Raw genomic sequence first — 23,011 nt, 5'->3', positions numbered from 1 at the left:
AATACTTGGAATTAAATTCCAGACGTGGCACTGTTCTTAGTGCTAAGTTCTGATACCTGCACATTACACCTGTGTTTATGTCATGGATAAAACAAGACAACATGACTTATTTGCCTTTTATTACAGTGAATTACCTCTCTGTAAAAAAGCAAGCGTGGGCAATGAACATTTATGAGCTTGGATCAGTTTAGTGGCTGTTCGTTAGTATTTTTTCACAGCGGCCGTTGCGGTGGGAGGCTGCAGAGGCGAGAGCTGGGCGCGGGAGGATGTGCCCGAGGGGCCAGTGCCACTGCCACAGCCCGGGACTGCAGGGCCACCTCAGCCACAGCCGGGACTGCAGAGCCACAGCCGGGACTGCAGAGCCACAGCCCGGGACTGCAGAGCCACCTGAGGCACAGCCGGGACTGCAGAGCCACCTGAGCCACAGCCCGGGACTGCAGAGCCACAGTCCGGGACTGCAGAGCCACAGCCCGGGACTGCAGGGCCACAGCCGGGACTGCAGAGCCACAGCCGGGACTGCAGAGCCACAGCCGGGACTGCAGGGCCACAGCCGGGACTGCAGAGCCACCTGAGCCACAGCCCGGGACTGCAGAGCCACAGTCCGGGACTGCAGAGCCACAGCCCGGGACTGTAGAGCCACAGCCGGGACTGCAGAGCCACCTGAGCCACAGCCCGGGACTGCAGAGCCACCTCAGCCACAGCCCGGGACTGCAGAGCCACAGCCCGGGACTGCAGGGCCACCTCAGCCACAGCCCGGGACTACAGAGCCACCTGAGTCACAGCCCGGGACTGCAGAGCCACAGCCCGGGACTGCAGGGCCACCTCAGCCACAGCCCGGGACTGCAGAGCCACAGTCCGGGACTGCAGAGCCACAGCCGGGACTGCAGAGCCACCTGAGCCACAGCCCGGGACTGCAGGGCCACAGCCCGGGACTGCAGGGCCACCTGAGCCACAGCCCGGGACTGCAGAGCCACCTCAGCCACGGCCCCGGAGTCTGCTGCCAGGAGCGTGGCAGATGGAAGCAGTGAGAGCACCAGAACGCGGATAAAGCTGAGATGGGAGGAGTCAGATCAGATATTAATAAAAACCTTTTCACTGTCGGGGTGGTCCGGCTCTGCACCGACTGCTCAGGGAGTTGTTGGGGTCACCAGCCCTGGAGAGGTTTAAGAGGCGCCCGGATCCGGCGCTGGGTGATGCGGTTTAGGGGTTACAGTGGCGGTGCTGGTGGAGGGTTGGACTGGACGGACTAAGAAGTCTCCCAGCCTTATTGCCTCCATGACTGTAGGATTCGAGGATCCCGTGACTCCATTCCACAGCCCCCCAGTTCTGTGACACCGCCGCGCTCCCTCAGCCCTGCGCGCGCCCGGCGCCTTCCTGCCCGTGCGCGTGCGCGGCCGCCTCACCAGGGGCGGAGCCATCGCCACGTCCGTGGAGGGGCCAAGATGGCGGCGGCCGGCGGCGAGCGGCGGGGCTCGGCGGGCCGCGCCCTGTGCTTGCTGCTGCTCTGCGGCTGGGCCCTGGCGGCCCGCGGGCAGGATTCCCCCGGTGAGCGCCGCGGGGCCGGGCGGGGGGGCTGGCTGCGGGCTGCGGGCGCTGCGCGGCCGCCCCGCCGGTCTGCCCCACCGGTGTCTTCGGTTGGGCCTGGAGCGCCGTGCGGCCTCGGCCGGCGCGGGCCGTGCTGTGAGGTGACCGGGCCTGGCCCGGCCTCTCGGCTGTTGGCGGGTGGGCTGCGGGCAGTGCAGCGGGCGCGGGGCTGTGCGCAGGGGAAGGGCAGCGTCCGGGCGGGGCAGGGAGGCCGCCTGCCCGGTGTGCGCCGCTTTTGTTGCTGTGAAGGACAGTTTAGCTGGTTACTTCATTCATCAGGCTTGGGATTTTTATACTCTGTCTGTGTGCCTGGTTTTAATCTCCTCTCTCTTGGAAATTAAGCTTACGTTATTCTGCAAGTTGTCTCCTAGTTAAGTGTTTCCTTTCTTCCCCTTAAAACTACAGACGGCTGTAACCAAAGGCTGATAAGAAATGTGTGTTGCAGGGGCAGTGAGTTTCTCTTTGTTCTGGATGGAGTACAGGCTGGGCAGTGAAGAGAAAGGACTTAGTGAAGGAAAAAAAGTAACTATTTGATCCATCAAACAGTGCTTGTCAGTATTTCTACTCCAGTTCTATTTGTGTTGCCCCTCACCTGCTCTGATGGGTAGGCAGTAAAAATTTGGGACAAAAACCTGTAAGAAACGGAGAGTTTTTAACTTTAGGAGTCATGAAACAACTGGTTTTCTACAAGCAGTTTCCCTAGAAGTGAGTTGTAGCCATGATGTGTTTTTTATGTGCGGTGTTTGTGTTGCTAATTCTGTCACCATGATTGAACATTAGTTCATCTGTTTCTGAAGCTGAGGCATTTCTGGATTTTAAATCATCTGACAGTGTTGTGTAATTGTAAACAGTGCAACCACCGTTTACAGTGCCAAATAGTTTGGGGGAAATATCATAAATCAGTTTGTGGTTTAGCTGCTGAACTTCCAGCTGCTATTAAAACAAAAAAACCCCAAGCATATTTTAGGAATAATAGGAAATTTCTCTTTCTCAGTCTGAAGGTGCATCAATAGTTGCTGGGAGTCCCTTGCATTTAAGCATATATCCTTCTAAAACCTCAAGAATGATATGAAGTGTAAGGCCAGATGCAATATAGTTTTATAGGCAAAATATGCTTGTGTTTCAAACAGTTTAGCTCTTACTAATAGTTTTTATCTGTTTGGGGAGGGTAGCAGTAAGGCTGACCTCATGATGTGCCAGCTAGCTATAAATATAAAATTACCTTGCAACTGCCTTTCCTCATATTTATCTCTGCATGTGCAGCTAGCTGACTTAAACCTGAGGAGAGTTCAGAATTCCCTAAACTTGTCCTAGCTAGGAACTGAACAAGTTAATGCTGTTATGATAATTCACACAAGTAGTTTTTTCAGCATCAATAAGTGAGTTAAATATGAAATGTTTGACTTTGAACTTCAGCAGAGAGGCACCATGGTGTCTGCTTCATGTGGGATGAGTTGAGTCTTCTGTGTTTTAGGGTTGGTTAAAGAATAATTCATACTAAAAATGTGCCATGTAAACAAGAGCTCTGTTGTAACTGAACCTCAGCAAATATACAAGTTTCATGAATAACGTGATTCAGTGTCCCCTCTATAATATTTTACTTACAAGTAACCTGATACAAGCACTTGGTTGAATGCTTCATGTCTAGAGGCTGTAACTTTCCAGTGAGCCTTGAAAGTGTTTAATGAAAGTATTGTTGCTTTTGTAAAATGAAAAATTAGTTTGGCAGGACAAAATACAAGGCAAGTATGGTTTTCCAGTTTTGCATGCTGAAAGTCTAAAATTGATTCTACAGTTTTTAAGGTGCCTCTGGATTTGAATCTGGTAGTGATGTGCTGCAAACATGAACAGTTTGCTACTTTTTAGGTTTAAAACAATTGGCTGTTAAACTCTCTCTGCATCCTTTTTTTTACTGTCTTTTGGCTACAGGAAAGGGACAGTGGCCTCTGCATCTGGATTTAATGCTCACCTTGTTTTTTATGTAGTTCTGCAAAGCTCCTCCCAGCATTGGAGAGATGCTGAATTTGCCTGAGGGTGCATTGTTACAGCTCTTTCTGACTTACTTCATTACAATAACTGCTGCCAACAAAAGACTTTCCTCCAGGAACATGGGCAATGTTTCTTTTTAACCTGTGTTTCAGTAGTTTCATTTGAGTTAGTATAAGGTTGGAAATCTGTTTCAGTATCTACTAATTCAATAAAAATTAGTGCCTGGGAAGAGGTGCTGGGACCATGTGTACTGATGGAAGGGAAATTTGCAGCATCTTCTCTTTTTTTGTTGCTAAAACGTGCAATGGTGAAAGATGAAAAACTTAACTGCAGGAAAAGCTTTCCTGAGAACTTCCTCCTTTGTAGACCTCAGCTCATTCTATAGGAGGAAGAATTTGCTAATGGAGATAATGCTAATCATGTATGATTCTACAAGCCATCATGAATCCACAGAGGGAAGGATGACATCTCTTTGAAGTTCTTAGGCCTGGAAATCAGGTGTGCTAAGTTTTTCAGGGACACTTTTCCCCTCTAATCTGAAAGGCATATGCTTCCAACCCTTAGTTCCTGTCACACTCAAGACTTTACTTGGGAAGTTGCAAATTGCAGGAGCGTGTATTTCTGTATGTGAATCCTAAAAAGTTTGCAGTGTGACATATGCTGTGTTCTTCATATGATTTCTTGTCTATGAAGGAAATTTGTGGCAATAGTTTTCTGTCAGAGAAGTTGGTGCTTTGTGCATTGTGCTAATTGTTTCTCATCCTTTTCTCAGGTCCTGTGAAAGCAGATATGCTTACAAGAAATATTTCTTCTACAAGTGAGAATGAAACACTGAGTAGATCCCAAAATTTGACAGACAGCTTGCAGAGTTTAACCTCAGCAAGAAAGGAGACATTGCCAACAACAGCCCAAATCAGTTCAGTGATGGCAGGACAGCCACTTACACCCAATGGTGACTCTTTGTCACCTGTTGTCCCTGCTAGTCCAGTATCACAGGTGGATGTTGATGCTTCAGAAGATACTAAAATTGAGGAAGAAGATCTTCTAACAGATTTGAAAGACACACTGAGTAATTCCCCACCCATCATAAAAGAAGCAATGGAGTCAGATGGAGATGACTATGCGTACGAAATGACACCGAATTCCAGATATAACCCAGACCTTCTAGAGATGTCAGAAGATGACAACTCTGACACCATCAGTAATTACAATGAGGAGATCAAGACCCTTGATGAGAAGATAAAAGCTGTTTCCATCTCAGGGTTGGATGAAGAAGAAGACAGCCACTTTTTTTTTCATCTGGTTGTAGTTGCCTTCTTAGTAGCTGTTGTTTATATCACCTATCACAATAAGAGGAAGGTAGGTGTGCTCTGAAAGGCTGAGAGAAACAGCTGGAGTGTTTAAAATAAAGTTGCATTCCCTTGTACACATTTTTGAGAAGAGGAACTTAACTTTTTGAAGAATGAAATTTTTGACCATTTAGTCTTGTGGTGATACTAATATGCAGATCGTTAGTGTTATTTTTATCTGCACAATGAAAATGAACTTGAATCATACATTTATGATAAGAAAATGACTTAATTGGTAACATCAGTAATCAGTCAGTACAGTAATGGACACAGGCAGTGCACAACATGAGTTCTGTAAAGGAGACCTGAACCAAGTCAAGTGGGGGTGAAACTAATTTATTTCTGCACAGGAAAACAAATTAAGGGAGGCTTAATTGCAAATGGTGTGGGAATGTTCTTCTTATGATTGTGATAATCCTTCTAATAGTCACTTTAATATGGTCTTAATATCATAGACATTCTGAGACTGTAACTACAAACTTTTAGAAATAGAGAAGCTACTAAGTTAGTATTTTCAGGTAAATGTTTCTTCAGTACAAATTAATACTCTGTGTTTCACAAGTGGCCTGATTGGTTTTACTCCAAAATGTATTCCTTGCATTAAAACTTAACTTCAGCCCAACCGGACACAATAGAGGTGCATGCACAAGTTTGCATTAAACCATAGATTACTTTTCTCATATCTAAAAAGTATAATGTTTGCTTTGGGGAGAACACTCATATGGGTGAGGATTTTAGGACTCTGAAAAGAAAGCAGCTAAAAACCCAAAACCTTCTTTACTGTGCAGTAGCCTATTTGTAATGTGCATTGCCAGTTCTGTATAGGGGAAGATTTTGAAGACTGTTGCGTTTTGAAAATTTATCAGAGAGCAGTTCAAATAAGTGATTAAAAAATGCATTATCTTTGCCATAGTAATGCCCTTGCTAACATGGGGGGGGGGGTGAAACCAATGATGTCAGTACCACTGTGAAGCTATCTTATCAAACTCAAGAATGTTTCTGCACAGCATCTCTAAATTGTCCCATTTTTCTTCAGATCTTCCTACTGGTGCAGAGCCGAAGGTGGAGGGATGGCCTGTGCTCCAGGACAGTGGAATATCATCGCTTGGATCAAAACGTGAATGAGGCCATGCCTTCCCTGAAAATAACCAATGACTACGTGTTTTGAAAGCACTGTGATTTATCTTAGCACTCTTTGCCTGCCCACTCCTGTAATGATATTCAGGTATTCGAAATAAGCTGCTTGTATGGAAATGAGATGTACTCTTTTGGACCTGGATGTTTTGGAGATTAAATCTCATGGAAGATCAAAGGCGTGATCCATCTGTTTGCTACTTTGGTCAGGTTTTATATCAACTCTAAAGACAGAGAGTTTAATAAATTAGTGCTCTTTCCATTTGTTAAGCATCATTCCCTTCTGTCTGGAGCAGTCTCGATAGTCATACTACAAAAAAATAAGCATAAAATATTTTAGGTCTAATAAATTGATGACTTTGGCATCACTAAATCAAATTAATGATCTCTTTTCTAATCACTTACATGGCTCACAAATTCCACTATATTGCAAACTTAAAATACAATTACATTTTTCCATGCTTAAATTCTAATGCTGCAAGTCTTTAATCTCATTTTTTCTGATTGTTTTCTTGTTTCATAATTTGATCCTATTTTGGCAGAATAGGTAGAATGGCAATTTAATAATTTCTGTATGTGTTCATGCTATAAATAATTTAAAAATAACTATATATAATCCATTTTATTTCATAAGTTTTTTTACCATATATTTCCTAAAATGTTTAGGGTGTTTGTGAAGGTATGCAGCTTCTTGACTGTCCTTTTTTTTCTCAGATGCTATTTATGACTACTTCACTTTCTCTGTAATTAATGAGTGAAAAACAAGCCTTGTTGAATAATCTTACTAATATATAGATAGCTGACAGGCTTTTAATACATCAAAGCTTTCTGTTGAATTTTAAGACAGTTGGGAAATGGCTGTGTGATTTGTTATATTATAAATGGGAGAAACTGTTAGAATAACTTATTTGGTTGTTTTTCTGACCAGGTTACAGATGGGTGAAAGTAAAGGTGTGGGGGCTACCAGTCTGTGGACAGTGCACTCTCATTTTTGGCAAACATTAATGCATTAGTGTAAATCAAGTTTCTGCTACAATAGTCTTTTTTGGGTTTTGTTTGGTTGTTTCTTTTTTTTTTTTTTTAAATTTGTGTTTTGTATTTCCATTATTTATGTTTTCATGAGTTGTAAAATATAAAATTTTAGTTTTCTGTACATTCTGTTTGTGATTTAGTTTTGAGACAGATACATTTGTAAATAATGGTGAATCAGAACCCTGTAATTAATGACTTGGTATTCAAGTAGTTATGTAACATTTGGAAACAAATCAGCTTCGTGCCTGTTGGCATGAGGAGTCTGAAGGCACAATGCAGTCTTAGGAATGAAATGCTAAAAATTCTATATCCTACTGTTATATGCATTCTTTTTATAAGTACAGGAAGTAAAGCACAAACAAAACATCCCAAAACTCTTTTCTTGCAGTAATTTTTATTGTATTTGGACTTGTATCATTTTTGAATAAGGTTTTTAAAATAAATTACAATAATAAGTCTGTGTTTCTTATCTCAGCTATTTTACTGCTTTTGTAGAGTAACTGATGATAAAGAACTTGTCTTGCTTATGCTTGGAGTTGGAAACCATTTCAAAACCATCTTCTCTGTTGCCCATACTGGGTGTTTGAAGGTTTGTTATATGCATCTGTTAAATGGTGTATAGGATAGATAGCAAGACATAAATTCATGATTTTAAGTTATGAGAATTAATACATTCTTTAACATGATTTGTTTAGCTTAAGTTGTTTAGTCTATAATTCTTGTAGAAGATACTGGAAATTCTTACCTGAACATACCTACTTTGAAGTGTAACACTGGTGGGGTCAAGATCTGAAAGATAGGCTGTCTCTAGGGAGAGATATTTATTAATCTTTACAGGTTTTAAGCTGTTCCTTACAACAAACCCACTTAACTTCTGGAGGAGGAATGTGCACAGCTAATGGCATGATTGACAGCTTTCCCTAAGAAGCTCACAGAAGGCAAAGGTCTGGTTTAGCTCAGTAAACCTGGTTGTTTTGCAGTCAGCACATTTTAAAATGCTTGTGGGTTTAGCTGTGCAGTGACAATACTTGTCCCACAGATGTGCAGTGTTTATTCGGTAATGACTTGCAGCTCTCTTGGGCTGCACTGTAAGAGTTAAATCAGTGCTCTGCTGAATTGCCCATATAGCTGATCTCTGAAAATGCTCTTCATGAGGTTACCTTAGATGAGAAAATCACATTATGAGCCTTCTGCCTGTGAAGTCATACCAGGACTGAAACCTTTTGAGTTGGGTAAGTGACGTTTGAAATGATGGTTTGCACGTGTGTCTTCTACAGCTTTGCCTCATTCAAATACTTCAAGCATTTAAGATGAGCAGTTACTCTTTGCTTGCTCTACTGTGGTGCACATCCTCTGTCACAGAAGTAAGAACTTCTTAAAATTATGTTTTTCACTAATGATAATAAGAGCAGCTTACAAAAATAATTTTAAATTCAAAGGGCATTAATATGAATTTGAAATCCTTGAAGTTCTTTAAACAGTGGGTTTAGTTTGGGGAGTTACCCAAACAGATGTTTGGTAACTAATGGGATACTAATTTATTTTAAGGACTTGTGGTGAGTCTGTCACGTTGACAGTTACTGCAGCAAGTTGCCCGAGGAGATGGTTTGATCACAGCAAATGATAGTCACGATAATACCAGTATTCCTGAAAGCTGTGCACTGTTGATTCCCGGCATTCAGAGGCTGCAGTGCCAGTTAACAGCGGTGATCTGTGTCCTGGAGGAGACACCCTGCCATCCAGCTCCTGCTGCTGGCCGTGTGGAAGTGCAGCTGCGTTTGTAGCAGGTGATCCCGGACGCCAAGGTGGCAAACGGCGATCTCAGCTCCGCCCTGGCCCCGGGTGGTGCCGAGTTGTTTCTCCAGCTCACTTGTGTGTTCTCCCGTGGAGAAGGGACCTCGCCCTTGCGCAGTGAAAGGTTTGACATGCACGCAATGACTTTGACTTTTTTTTTTTTTTTTTCCAAGGATATTTTTTCATTCTCAATAGCCTTTGGACTATTGCCTGAGCAAGGGAAGTGCTTGCTGAATTGGCTTGGGCGGTCGATAGCCGTTGCCTAATAGCACCAATAAAGGGGGAAAGGTTCTTCCTGATCTGGTTTTACAAGGGCTCTAGCAGCACGAGGAGAGGGTGGCATGTGTCATCCACAGTGCAATAAAAGAGCCATTTGCTGATGGGGCAATCAGGGCTGAACTACTGGGCTTTAATTTCTTTAATTGAATTTGCTTGTGGAAAAATAAGAGCAGGCAGTCAAAAATTCATGAAATGCTGAGATCAAACAGGAAAAAGCAAGAGGATTTATTTCACATCTCACCAACAATAAATGTCTTGATGGATTTCTTTAGTGGAGAAGGGAAACTTTCTCACATTAAGGTGAATTATTACTTCCATCAATATTCTGATAAAAGGAATAAAATATTCCTGAAGACCTTTCTGATTAAACTTCCTGAGATGAAAGTTCAAGCTCTATTTATGCAAATTCTTGTTAGTGGCTGAGTTTTATGAAATGAGGAAAGAAATCATGAGTAGGATAGTTTAAACAAATGATACATTTCACTTTTACTATCCAGGAAATCAGGTATTTTAAAATATTAATGGTTTAATTTTCATTTAGCACCAGTGCATATTATTCAGCTCCAAGTCAACTGTCCTTGGCTGCTGCTCAGCTGTGTACAAGGTGAAGATAGAAGGGTTTATCTGAGCAGGGTGCTTTGAGTTATGGGAAATTAATTTGCAAGGTGGAGATGAAAAATGTCATATCTTAAATGAATTTCAATGCTATAAAAATAATAGATAGAGAAAAGAAAGAGAGTTCTGTGTCTCTCACACAGACTTCTATTAATAAAAACATTGCTCAGTGGTTTTCCAAGTTATGGTCAGTTTAGGAAACCTGCAATGAGCCACAGTGGGGGAGATTTTATTTGCTTTTATTGTTGGTGGAAACCTGTCATGCTGAGCAAAGAGAAAACTGGCTGGCAGCAGGTACTTGCTCAGGCTTCAATTTTCTGCCTAAATTTGGAGGCAGTGAAGTCTCCTGGGGTTGGGGGATAGGTGGGACGACTTATCTGGCAGGTGTTCCTGCTCTGGAAGGGAAGGAGCAGGGTCTCCCAGCAGAGCCCCTCAGCTGAGCTGCTGGCAGGGGGTGAAGGCTGCAGGTGCCTGGTGGAAGGTCCTGTGGGCAGCACTGGCCAGGACCTGGGTTATTGGGAGCCTGACAGCCCCAGGGGAGGCTCTTGCTGTCCCTGCCTTGCCATCCTGCCTGCTCTGGAAGGTAAGTGGGTTCCTAACCTAGGGAAACAATTCCTCTTCCTTTTTGAATCTTATTCCTGGGCTGATTATCAATCATTTTAGGGTGCTGAGCTGGTTGACTGTGCAGGCCAGTGCCAGAGGTGGCTCAAGGCAAGTGATGGAAGTGTTGAGAGCAGAGGTGGGGCTGATCCCTGTTCAGTAGCAGCAAACTCATTTTATTTTCTCTTTAGTTACATCATCATTACCATGAAGGTTTCTTGTAACCTTGTGTTGCCCCATGGCAGAAGAGGTTGGAACTAGATGATCTTTCAACCCTGTCAACCCAAACCATACTGAGATTCTGTGACTATAGAGCTATTTCTAAGTGGTCTCATAAAGCCAAGCCCAAATAAGAACATTTCACACTGTAGTAGAGACCAGGCTAGTGATGGTTGCTTGCTACAGCCTCAGCATTGGGATTTTTGTTGCTGAGAGGCCAAGTTGAGGATTTGGGGTCTCTTCTGGTTTGCACTGTTCCTTGTACACATTTTCTTGTGGTTGAATCTCTGAGCAGACTCTGGGGAAGCTGAGGGATGCTGCTGCCCCACAGCAGTTCTGGTGTGTGTGTGGTCTGCAATCCTCTGTGCTGTGCAGCTTCCCTGTCCTGTCCCAAATCCAAACTGAAGCTGCATTTTTTGTTCCTACAAGGCTGAGCAGCTTTATGGGAGTGCTAAATTCTCATGTAAGACTGATAGAGCAGTAGTCTTCAAGGCCACACAGCCCAGCCTCCACAAAGCAGTAAAACTAACAACATCATTTTTGAACCTTTTTTTTTTTTTTTTTTTTTCCATCAAGTGTCCTTTAAAGAGAAGTCCCCGTACTGGTTTTTGTCAAACTTTTCTGTTACAGACCATATTTATGTCCTTGTTGTAATAAAAAAAAGGTTAATACAAGAACTTCTCAGCTTCACTGTTTCCAATATATCTAACTAGAAAGGGAAGAATGACATCTATTCTATAATTGATCCTTAAGTCATTATCAAAATCATTTAGCAACCTTCCAAAATTTATTTTTAATTACAAGGTCTGTTGCCTTGTTATTAACACTGAAAATCACTAATCTATGCTATTTCCTATCTTGATTAAAAATAAAATATGTAGATTTTGTTAACCTTATTGAGGTGCACTCATTGAGGTTTTATTAACGATTAAGTGAAACAAGATTTAATCCTTTTGTACTATTCTGTAAACAATGTTGAAATGTTGGTATTTAAGGAAGCTGATGGGGTTAAGAACAAGAGTTGAGTTTCACAGGTGTACCCAGCTACTGAAATATTTAAAATTCAGGTTACATGAATTGGGGGATCCTTGTGTTTGTTGGTCACAAAGCTGACCCTCATTACCAGCTGGCTCTGTAAGGCAATAGGATTATGTTGTGTAGTTTTGTCAGCACCTCCAGCACCATCTTGCTGTGTCACATGGTGGCTTGTGAATACTGATGAAAGTGCTTTTTGTCCTTGGGGAAAATGTTTATGCTCTCCACATAACTGTTCCCCCCTCTGCAAGTTTGGGACAGTGAATTAAACCATCAAAAGTACCCAAACAGCATATTTTTTCCATTACAACAACCCCTAATGACTCCCCTTAAATATATCTTTTCAGGTTAACTAATGCTTTTTGTTAATAGTTAAATTTCCAAAGTAACAGGGTGAACACTCTTGAATTGCAGTCACTGGGGCAAGGAACAGCTAATTATCCTTTATAAAGGTGCAAAGCTTTTTCAAGCTCTGAAATTATGCTTTTAGTATTAGCTGACAAATTCTGCCAGTTAATCTGAACTAGTTTTTAATTTCTAATGCATGCTGACTGTGAATCCTAACAGCTGGAGTGCCAGATGTTCAGAAAAGGGGAATTATATTCCACATTGTTTGGGGAGGAAAAGAAGGTTGGAAAAAAGGGCATGATGGCATCATGCAGAAATTAAGCCAAAATCTTCCAAGTTGCAATGTCACATTTTCAGTCACACTCCTGGGGAAGATTCTCTGCATTGCAATAAGTGATTCCCAGAGAACAAAAGCTGTCTTTGATCCTGAGTACAGAGGGTTTGGGCAGGGTTGTACCACAAACTGACAAAAAGGCTCTGTGACATGATATCCTAGCAGTTTGGGGGAAATTTGACAGCCAACCTTCATTTGTGCAATTATAATTTTATAATTTTAGCTTAACATAAGGTGTGCAGTTTATCCAGGGAGCAGTTTAGGGACTGGGGAAGGAGGTGTCATTTGAAGTCCTTTGCTGTGGCTGAGTGGTTTGTGAGAAGGATGTCCTTTCACATCATCCTTGGTCTGCATGGAACTGATCTGCAGAAAGAGCTTGTTAAAGAGAACCAGGACAGCAAACTGGGCAGTTTCTTTATCTTCCAGCCTCTGTGATCACCCTTTCTTATTTCAGTGTGATTATTTTGGGTATCACAGCACAAGCAAGATGTATCTTGCTGCTGGTGGGCAGTGGCTGTGAGAACAGAAGGATCCTTCTGTCATCTCTGGCACTTTCCTGGAGTGCTGCCTGCTCCTGCCTGGGCAAGCAAGCATTAAAACTATTAAATAAAAGTTGTATTGCAAAAAGAACTCAATGCTGGGGCAGAGGATGGTATTTTATCTGAAAAACAAGCTTACCTTGCTGGAGCTGCAAAACCATAATTTCTGAGGACAACTTTTCTCCAAGTAATACCCAGAAGAAAAATAATAATCACTTTAGATATTAAAATAATTTATTTTTCCCAGCTTTCCCTGATACTGGCCAGTCCTTGGAGCAGCCAGCAGGGGGGAGTGTGGCTGCGCCATGGAAGGCACTTGGCAAAGGGCTGGAAAAGTGCAAAATAACTTCAAGAATGAGTGTTAGGAGAAATTCCTTTGGACAAAACTGACACTGAGACAGACAGCATGAGCCCATAGGGCAACCAAGATGTGGAAGGGTGTTAAGGGGTGTTTACTTACTTTTAAAAAACCTCGGTTTATTTTATTAAAAAAAATCTTCGAGGAACAAAGGTTGTTTACCTTAGAGTAATGAACCTCTATGATCTTACACTGTCTTTTTCAATATAAATAATTCTATCTTATTCTTACACTGCATTCCCAGGCCTTTATTTTTTAGTTTTGCCCTGATAAATGTGTGTCTCTAACATCAGAAGTTCTTATGTATGTATTAATCCGTCTCAGCTGTAATAAATTAATAAGAATAAAAACTGTCTTTACTAATCAGGGGCTCAGCAAAATATCCTCCAGCTTTGAAATCACACAGTTCTTCTCTAACTCAGGGAAAAATAAACCTGTTTCCTCAGTCTAACATATATTTCTAGTATTGTGCAAGAGGAAAACATTGGAAAACAAAGACACCAATCTCCCTAAATGTTACTGCGTGGGAGCAGAAATTATTAGAATGAAAAAATTGTTGCTATTTATAGGATTTTAATATTATGAATTTTACCTGACAGCACCTAACCTTTTCCAGAGCAATATACAAATGATTGCTACGTGCTTAAGCAAATACAGATTTAGAAATACATCACCAAAACAGCAGTTAATCGATAATTACATTAATACCTCATTCTTGTTGAACTCAGTGTCTGAAAAGCAGTTATTTTGTCTGTAGATAGTTTGCCTGCTTGATTACTGGCTCAGTTTCAATTACACACGTGCAATAGTCATATGGGAATAGCTAATGCTTGTGAAGCTGCAATGTTGGGCAAAGATGTCTTAGAAACTCAGGAGAGAAATTTCTTCATTTGGGAGAAACATAAAAATTCTCTGTTCTACAGCAGCTGCTGTATCTGGGGTAATCTCCAGTAAAGGCCTCCTTCCTTCCCCAGTACTGAAGGAAAAGTGCCCAGTGCTGGAAAAGGCTCCAGACCAACAAGCTATGCTGGGAATTGTGCATTATCTGCAGTATCCATCTGTCATCCTCCTTCTTGAACTCTTTACATACTCCAGTGGGCCAGGGGTCCTCCAATGGCTCTTGAGCCATCACCAAGGGCCACGAGAACCCTTCTGAGGGCTGTGGAAGATGCACAGATGAGCTATTCTGTGCCTAACAGCTGAGAGGAGGAGAGGGTCTCCCATCCCCATCCTCAGAAACCCCAATCCCAAAGTGACCTTAGTCAATCCTGTATTGCTGATTCATTTTCATGTTTACAGCAGCAATTAACTTCTGTTAAAATTGATTGTAACTCCCATCAGGGAGCACTCAGGACAGAGTTCTGCTAATGTTCAGAGGACTCTGATGTGCCCCTGTAGCCTGATAGTCCTTCATACTATTCCCCTTTATGTTCCAGTCAAGAAAAAAAAAAAAAAAGAAATATAGAAGTCAAAATAGTCACTAAAATTGGTGCAGCCATTAGCATGCCTCTTTAACCAACATGAAGGTGATAGATTTCCCACTAAGTATTAATCAGGATTGCAAAAAGTAAAAGAAACTGTTGTGGGGTGGCACCCACCAAGCCTTCAGGTTAACTCCCTGCTTTATTTTCTCTGTAACATGCCAATCCTAGAACATAAAACATGATCCAGAGGTGGAAACATCATCAGCAAAGGTAATGATAAAAAATTTCTATGTATTTCTGTCCTGTTTCTTGTTGCTTTGAGTGCTGTTTAATTCCCTCCCTACAATGAATTGCAAACAGATGCTTAGGTAATTGATGGCTGAGGCTTTAGAGATGATGGTGCAGGCTCTGATGCTGTTTCTCAGGTTGGATTACACTTACTTCAAAAGCAATCCCACCAGCTTTGGTACAACAAGCAAAACAATATTGAAGGGGAAAAAAAGCCTAAACTAAACTGAGCACTGTGTGCAGAACTGTAAAGGAAAGCTGTTCCTAATGAAATGCCTCTGACAGCTTGTGCTGACATTGCAGGAAGAACAAAGTGGTCTCTTAACAGGTTTGCTTCTTTTTGCCAGATGGTCTCAATCTTGTTTGGGTTTACAGAGCTCTTCCCCCCTCTGTCTGAATTGCTTCTGAGATTAATGTTGGTGGTTTCTGCAGGAGGCTCCTCTGAGGGTGAGGAGCAGAGGGGCAAAATTCTGTCTGAATGAAGAAAGTAAAGAAAAGCAAATGCAGAAAATCATGGGAAGTTTTGGCTACTTGTCCTTGGGTTGAGGGCAGGGGGAATGTGATTTATTGCCCCCTCCCTGCTGACACCTTGGATGCCCTGCTGGGGGTATGGGTGGGAGCTGCCAGCTGTGAAAGGAGAAAAATATGCCACTTCTCTAAAAGGAAACAATTCCTTTTCCTCCATTCATGGCACTGGCTGCAAACCATGTCTCAAAGTGCCTTGCTGATTGAGGGAAGGGGCACCTACATTCCCTGTCGAATTAGAGAAGTCTTCTTGCAAAGGGGGAGCCACATTAGTGTTCAGGGCTGGAATGGGCAGGTAGATCTTGCATGAACACTCAGTCTTTGGGTCTGAGGGTTTCTCTGCTGTACCAGCAAACCTCCCCACACTGCTCTCGACTCCCTCAGCCTGGTTATGTTCTCCCCAGTCCCTGGAATGCACAGCTTGACCAGCTTGGTCTTGCTGAGCCTTAGTTTGCTGTGAGGAACCCAGCAGAGATGAGGGCATTCAAACCAAGCAGCCACTTTTCTATTTCAGGACAGATTGTCTTGAAATATTTACTATAGACGGGCTGATGGAACCAGAATTTTCATGTCAAAATGTCTGACTGACATGTTGGTTTTCAAATAGCCCTTTGCCCTTGAGATACTTAAAAGCTTTTCCAAACACATTCTTCTGTCTCTGGGGACATAATCAGCTCGTTGCATTTCTGGTCTGCTAAAGATTGTCTTTTTGCTTCAGGTGAAAATATTTGAATGTCACAATTCCTTCTACTTCCTAAGTGGGGCATTTACAGATTTTTATACCAGCAATTTTGTTGTGGAAATTGCTGGTTGGATAAAGGTCTTCACTACAGAAATTATTTACATAATGCATCTCCTATTACCATCAATCCTCAAAAAGAAGAAAAAAAAAAAAAGGGAAGGAAAAAGACAAACCCTCAAATATTTTCTGCTTTTGAAAATACTAAAAGTCTGTTGCTTCCAGCACTTCTACCAGAGCCTCCTCATCCTCTTCTGCATCACTGAAGTTTAGACCATGGTTTAGACTTCATGTGCAGAGTGTAATTGCCCCAAACTCAGAATTTCAGGAATTCTTGATATATGAAAGTTGCAAAATTATGTAGCTGAATCCCTTCCTCTCCACTTAGTTTTCACGATTTCACTACATTTTAGGGCTTATATTTAAAATTTTGCCTTTTCCTTTTCTTTTAGATAGATTACCACTTTATAAATAAAGATATGAGAATTATGAAAACTCTAGAGAAAGATGGGTTTTGTGGTGATAAATTATGCAGCAGCCCTGTCAGTGATGTGTGTTCATTAACAGCCTGATGCTACATGTATTTTATTTGATGTCAAGCTGGAAGATAAGCCCTGGCTGTGCAGCTGATCCACCCATCCTCACTGAGCAGCAGGATCAAACCTTGCACGTGCTGTAGCCTGGTGTGATCCCTGGGAGAGTCAGGGGCTGGAGCACAGCTCCATCCTGGCACTGCTGCTGCTCTGCCACCTTCAGGGCTTGTTTCTGATTCCTGTGCCCCAGCTGGGCTCAGGTATGCTGTCATGTACCTACATCTCCTTGCAATAACACAGCAATAAAACTGCAAGATGCCTACAATCTGTTTGTAATCTCCAGAATATCACCACCTGCATCCTGTGACTAAAGGATGTAAATACTTCCTTCTGTGCAGGGTGGCTAAAACATTCCTGAAGCTCAATTGCCAAGTGAGCAGTTTTAGTTTTGCAGAGGTTGTAAATCCTTTTTTCCCCAACAGTGTAGCTTTTGTCCCTTCTTTTGTTTTACTTGTTTTTCCCTTTTGCTCACTTCTCTTTCTAGGGAGCCTGTTGTTCAAAGCCCAGCCCAAGTATTTGCAGAGCCCTGGGCTACTCCAGGTTATGACTATCCTGGGGGCTCTAGATGAGATGCTTTGCACCAAAATTGTGAGCAGCACCTGACTTGTTCTGTATTACAGAGGGAGAGAGGCTGTTGAATTAAGTATGTGTTTTCCAGTCCACCCAGGTGTCTTTTCCAGCTGCACCACTCTCTCCATTTGAGGTAGGAAGCTGATACGAGCTCTTAATACATTTATTACTGAACAGTGGCAATGGGATATGTAGAATGTGCAGGCAATAAAAACATGGACACTTTCCAACTGTTCGTGGTGAAATGCTTGATTTGGTTGAGATTTATCATAACAGATCATCTCTGCTGGAGGTGGGTTTTCAAATACTCAGGTATGTGAGAAGGTATACAAAGGTGTTTGTTGCAGAAGAGCAGCAGTCACAGCAGTGGGGCTGAAGCTGTGATAAACTCAAGAGCTCATCCTGTCTGACACCTGCAAAGTGACCACGTGCCTTGCCTTTGCTGTTCTAGAATTAACTACAAATAATATTATTCCATTGCTGTCCAAAGGTCCAAACCCCACTCAGAGCTGTGATGAACTGAACATGCTGTTACACTGCAAAAAAACAAAGTTAAACTGCTCTTAGCCCACCCATGTGATGCATCTCACGAGTGTTCCAAGCCTATCCATGTCGTGCAAAGTATTCATCACTGTGCTCTCCTGCTTTTGACTATGATTTTGCATAGCAATTGGTATTTTGGGGAGGCTGCAGCATCTGATTTATACCCAGGCAGCTTGCTACTCAAAGGGAATTAACACTTCAGTGGCAGCATCATTTGCAAGGAATAGCACACTGCTTGCCTAGAAGATCATCCTTGCTGTAACTAATTAACCCAGAATGCTTAAGTGCTTTGTGCAATTGAGGGTGGAGTTCCATTTAGCTCCAGTTAGGCAGAGGGAGCCTGGTGAGCCCCCCACTGTAGAGAGGGAGAGCAGTTCCACTGTTCAGCAGCATCATCCCAGGGCTCTGCCAGAGCTTTTGGTAACAGCAGAGCTGCCACAGGGAGCCTGGCAACTAAAATTATTTCCATTTTAAAAATCTCACATGACTGAGTATTCAGAATACTTAATTAGCTGAAAACCATGATATCTGTCAATCATGTGTTGCCTCACATTTTGAGTTTAAAGGGCAGAGTTATTACTGAATAGTTGTTATTAAAGGAAATTACTGGTACAGTTGGCTCAGATCTCACTAAGAAACAAGATTATAGATGGGTAATGTTACTGTGGAAAGCCAAGCATTTTAATCACAACCCAGCATGTAGTAATAAAGTTTCAAAAGCCACGCTGCCAGAAAACTTAACAAAACCCAGGTGCTAGACAGGGCCTTGAATATTAGTGAGCACCCAAGGGAACTTTTAAAGGATTGAATTCATCCTGGGGCTTTGGTCCTGTAGCAGTGAGTCCTCACTTCTGTCTTGCTTGTGTTTGACATGCATGTAAATAGATGCACAGCATTACAGAGCAATGGAGAATTAAATCCTGGGGGGTGTAAACCCCCAAAATACCAGATGTCCAAACATTAGGAATCTCAGGAATATGTGTCCACAGAGGCTGCTCTGCTGGCTGCTGGTCCAGTGCACAGATGCAGTATGTTTTACTGGTTTGGTGCTCTTCCTGGAAGAGCAGGACTCAAGTGTGTACTCATGAGAGATTAGGAAACTAAAGGGAGGGCCCTGGAATGTAAGAGAGTTGGTTTGTTGTGGGTACATTAAATAAATAATAATAATAATAATAATAATAATAGAAGTAGTAGTAGTAACAACAATAACAATAACAACAGCAATAATAGTAATAATAATACTACTAATAATAAATAGTAATAATCATAATCATAATATTCTGCCTGTTTCCATATATTTCCTGTGATCTCATAATGTTAATAAGATCATAATGAAATTCTCAACAAAGTTGGTCTCAGTCATGAAACCAGAAGGGGATGCTCTGGTCTTCTTCAGAATGTCACAGGAAAGTGGCTCTCTATGCTGCTGATTAATCATAGTTTCTTCTCATGTAAAGAGAAGTTATGAATATGTGGAGGCATATTCTCTTAGGCAGGATTTAGTGCCTAAACTGTGATCAGTGTCAGTAATGAGATAATACCATTCTTTACCCTTCTCCTGTCTGTGCATAAAGAAGAGGTATTATCAAATACAGAAGAGGTGAGTTTGCTGCCAGCCAAGAGAACTTTTTGATTGTATTCCTGTGAAGGAAACCTAATATTTAGACCTAATGTATGTGTGCTAGTGATTTCCATGGTGGAAAAAGATACTAATCTTCTATTTGGGAAGACATTTTAGGTCCATTTGATTTGGCTTAGCTTGTTTCCTGAGCTGTAATTTCTGAACCTCATGAATCTGGGAGACAAAATGACAGCTGTTGCAAATGGATCAGTGCAGAGGCTGATTTAAAGAAAATATGGACAAGTTCCTTTCAAAGAGTCTGTGTGGTCTGTGAAATTGGATTCACAGCCCAACAATGTGAGAGGATGCATGAAGAGGCCATGCCTAATCCCAAATACTCTCAGCGTGGGGGAGCAGCCACTCACGGATTTCAGGCTTTGCAGTCTGACAGTTTCAGACTCACCAATGCTCATTAATGGTCCTACCCACTCATATTCTCATTCTCTGTGGAGTAATCCCCTTTAGGCTAGAGCATAACTCCTCAGCTTTTCCTTGCACCTTTAGCTCCCACGTTGGGAGGGATGCCTTCATGCTTACTGCTCTCCTCCAGGACAGGATTGTTCCCTCCTCCATGGCATGTGCCTGTCTGGACCACACTATCACCCTTCTTCTTTTCCCTCTGCACTTCCTACCTCTGAGTCATTGAACTATGGAATATTTGTTAGGCAAACCATGGGTCCCTTCATCTAAAAGCTTTCAAGCCCTTTGCTTCAGTTTGTTGGTTAAACAAACAGGTACAGAAAGGGCATCATGTCCCATATTGTGAGCAGTGAACTGCTGTTGTTAATAAGTAAATGAAGTAGGTAAGTTTTCTTTTTGATCCCCGAAGATGAGATTAAATAATATCTCATTTCTTAATTGGACACACGTCTGGTTTTAGTGATTTATTATTCTTGAGACATGACAGAGGAAAAGAAAATGTGTAACTGGGGAATACCCAAGAAAAAAAGCAAAGAAAAAGGTTGTCCTTCTTGGATATAGCTTTTGAGTTTTAATTAGCTAATATGTACTATAATGTTATCTCAAGAAAATAAATAAATATATATATATTTGCTAATTAGTTAATTCCTGTCTGGTGCTAACAGAAAACTGTGTTTCAGGGTGGTTTGTTGTTGCACAGCTGAGTAGTAAGGCAATTAGTAGTAACATATACAAAAGCTGAGTCTCTAAACTTACACAAAATGTTTAACGAGACAACTGGGATACATATGATTGGGAGCCAAATGTGTTGCAAGCTGCTTGCTGTTATTAAACCAAAAACATGTAGTTTGGAGCATCTCCCTTATAACTGCCCTGTTCCTCCCACTTGGCAGGGTCCAGCCTCCCAGGAGTAGCTGCTGGAATCGGGGTGCTGTGGGCTGAGCTCCCTGTCCAGATGTTTTACAGAGCTGTTGAGTGCTTTCTCCTGCTGCCAGATCTCCAGCAAAGTGAACAGCTTTGTTGTAGGCTCTGGATTGCAATGTCAATAATTAATTATTTCAAGTCCTACTGAGATCTTGGCAATCAAATTGCTGGTAGAATGGAAAATCTCAGCAGTGAAGTAGAATACCTTTTGTCCTGGAACCTGTATTTTCTGAAGTTGTATGTTTAATTGATGTGGCTATTATTTCACCAGAAAGAAGGTTTATTATCAAATAAACACACTTAAGTCAGGAGCCTTATGAATTCCTGTAACTCCAGTCTTAAAAAAAATAAAAAACCCCATGGACTGTGTGGATCTTGACTTAGAGCCATCATTCATTGAGCTGAGCCCCAAACCCACATTTGAGGGCTGTTTTCTCTGCAGACCAGCTACCTGCCTGTGTGCAGGCTTTGGGTGGAGAAGAGCCAAGTTGGGCAGTGCTGTTGGGCACTGCTGGCTTGGGCTGGGTTTTAGGTGCAGCTACTTCAAACCTGAGTTTCTTCTGGTTCTGGAGGGAGGTTGTTCCCAAAGTACTTGTGGTAGAGGGGAGAACTGGGTTTCCATCTGCTTATGGGAGTGATGTGTAATTCAGGTCCATCAGCCTCACAGGGGATGGGGATCATTTTTCCTGGACCATTATGGGCCATGTTTTTATAGTTCATCCAATGGTGTCTTGGATGTGAGTCCAGCTCTTTATCTCCTTGGTGATAGGATAAGGCTCCAGTGCCTGGTACAGTGGAGACCTATAGGTTTTCATTTTATTTTGTGCAAGCTGGACAGGACTCAGAGGCCCAATGTGCTCTGTGTCCAGTGCAGCTCATGAGCAGGTGCTCAGCAAAATTAAAGCATTGGTATTTTGGATGTCTCACTGACTTATACCTATGAGGTCAGGATTGAGCCCTAGTTTCCAGCTGCTTGTCTCAAAACTTACTTGAAAGTTTTCCATTCTGATTTCATAGAGTCACTGAATGAGTAGGAAGGGACATTGAAGCTCGTGTAGTTCCAATCCTCTACCATGGGCAGGGACCTTCCACTAGACCAGGTTGTTCTAAGCCCCATCCAACCTGGCCTTGAACTCTTCTAGGGATGAGGCATCCACAACTTCTCTGGGCAATAATTTCTCTCTGATATGCAACTTTCACAGTGGAGTTATCTCTTTTTATTTTTTTTATAGAGCTGCTGTTAAGAAACAAAGCTGCCCTTAACAGCCAGTGTGATGTTGCTGCCCCACTTGCACCATCTCTCCCAGCTGCCCTCCAGCAGCATTAGTCTAAAACTCAAACAACTGATTTCCTTCAAATAACAGTCTAGAATGAACTCCCAGTGTGTCTGTCTGGAAAATGATCAGCTCCCTAGCAGTAAATGGCAGTGTAGTAAATTAGAAAGGCATTTCATAACTTCAAAATTGATAATTAAAAAAAAAAAAGTTAATATATTCAAAGGAAATTCTGTGATCCAACAGTGCCAGCAATGCAAGCATTAAAGCCAAGAGTCAATCAAGACATAATTTTGTGATCATATAATTCAGAATGGCTATGTATTCTCTCTAACTCTTTTTTTTTTCTTCCCTGCAACTCTATTATGGATAGCTGTAAAATTCTGTTTATGCCTATTTGTTCCTTTTCTTGGCCCTTATTTAAAATACAATTTTTATGATTAATTTTAAGCTGACAACATGTCAAGCTCTGCAGGTAATAAGTGTTTTAATAGGAATACACTCTTTAACCACAGGCTTTCTCAATGCATTACACATCAGTTGCTAATTGGAATTGGAGAAATTGCTAAAGTATCTTTTGAAAGTTGGGTCTGATCCAGTGAAGCATTCTTCTGGATCTGTGTCAGTTCAATCAATTTTCTGACATCTGGTCGTTTTCCAGTTCCTTACACCCAGAATAGCTTCCACATAGTTTGGATCTGCAGAGTGCAGAATTAAAAACTGGCTGAAAGTGACAAAAGTGATCCAGGTCACAGAAAGCACCAATTTAGTTTCTTAGCTTGGTTTCCTAAAGAAGCAACACTTGTGGTATCAGGCTTGCAGAGTCCATACTTGTGTGAGGGTGGATAATTTCTTCTTGCCACTTTTGAACCTCTTAGCAC

General features: G+C 42.1%; 1 protein-coding gene across 1 annotated transcript; it reads left to right on the top strand.

Moving 5' to 3' along the window:
• Positions 1-1,388: 1,388 nt before the first annotated feature.
• On the top strand, positions 1,389-7,550 carry LOC306809069 (keratinocyte-associated transmembrane protein 2). The gene is made up of 3 exons (XM_079320179.1): positions 1,389-1,545; positions 4,346-4,932; positions 5,959-7,550. Exons 1-3 carry the CDS (start codon positions 1,443-1,445, stop codon positions 6,088-6,090), a joined length of 822 nt encoding a protein of 273 aa, XP_079176305.1. The 5' UTR covers positions 1,389-1,442; the 3' UTR covers positions 6,091-7,550.
• Positions 7,551-23,011: the final 15,461 nt, after the last annotated feature.

This window comes from Erithacus rubecula (genome assembly GCF_903797595.1).
Source record: "Erithacus rubecula genome assembly, chromosome: 16".
NCBI lineage: Eukaryota > Metazoa > Chordata > Aves > Passeriformes > Muscicapidae > Erithacus > Erithacus rubecula.
This window is presented reverse-complemented; position numbering and strand designations above follow the sequence as displayed.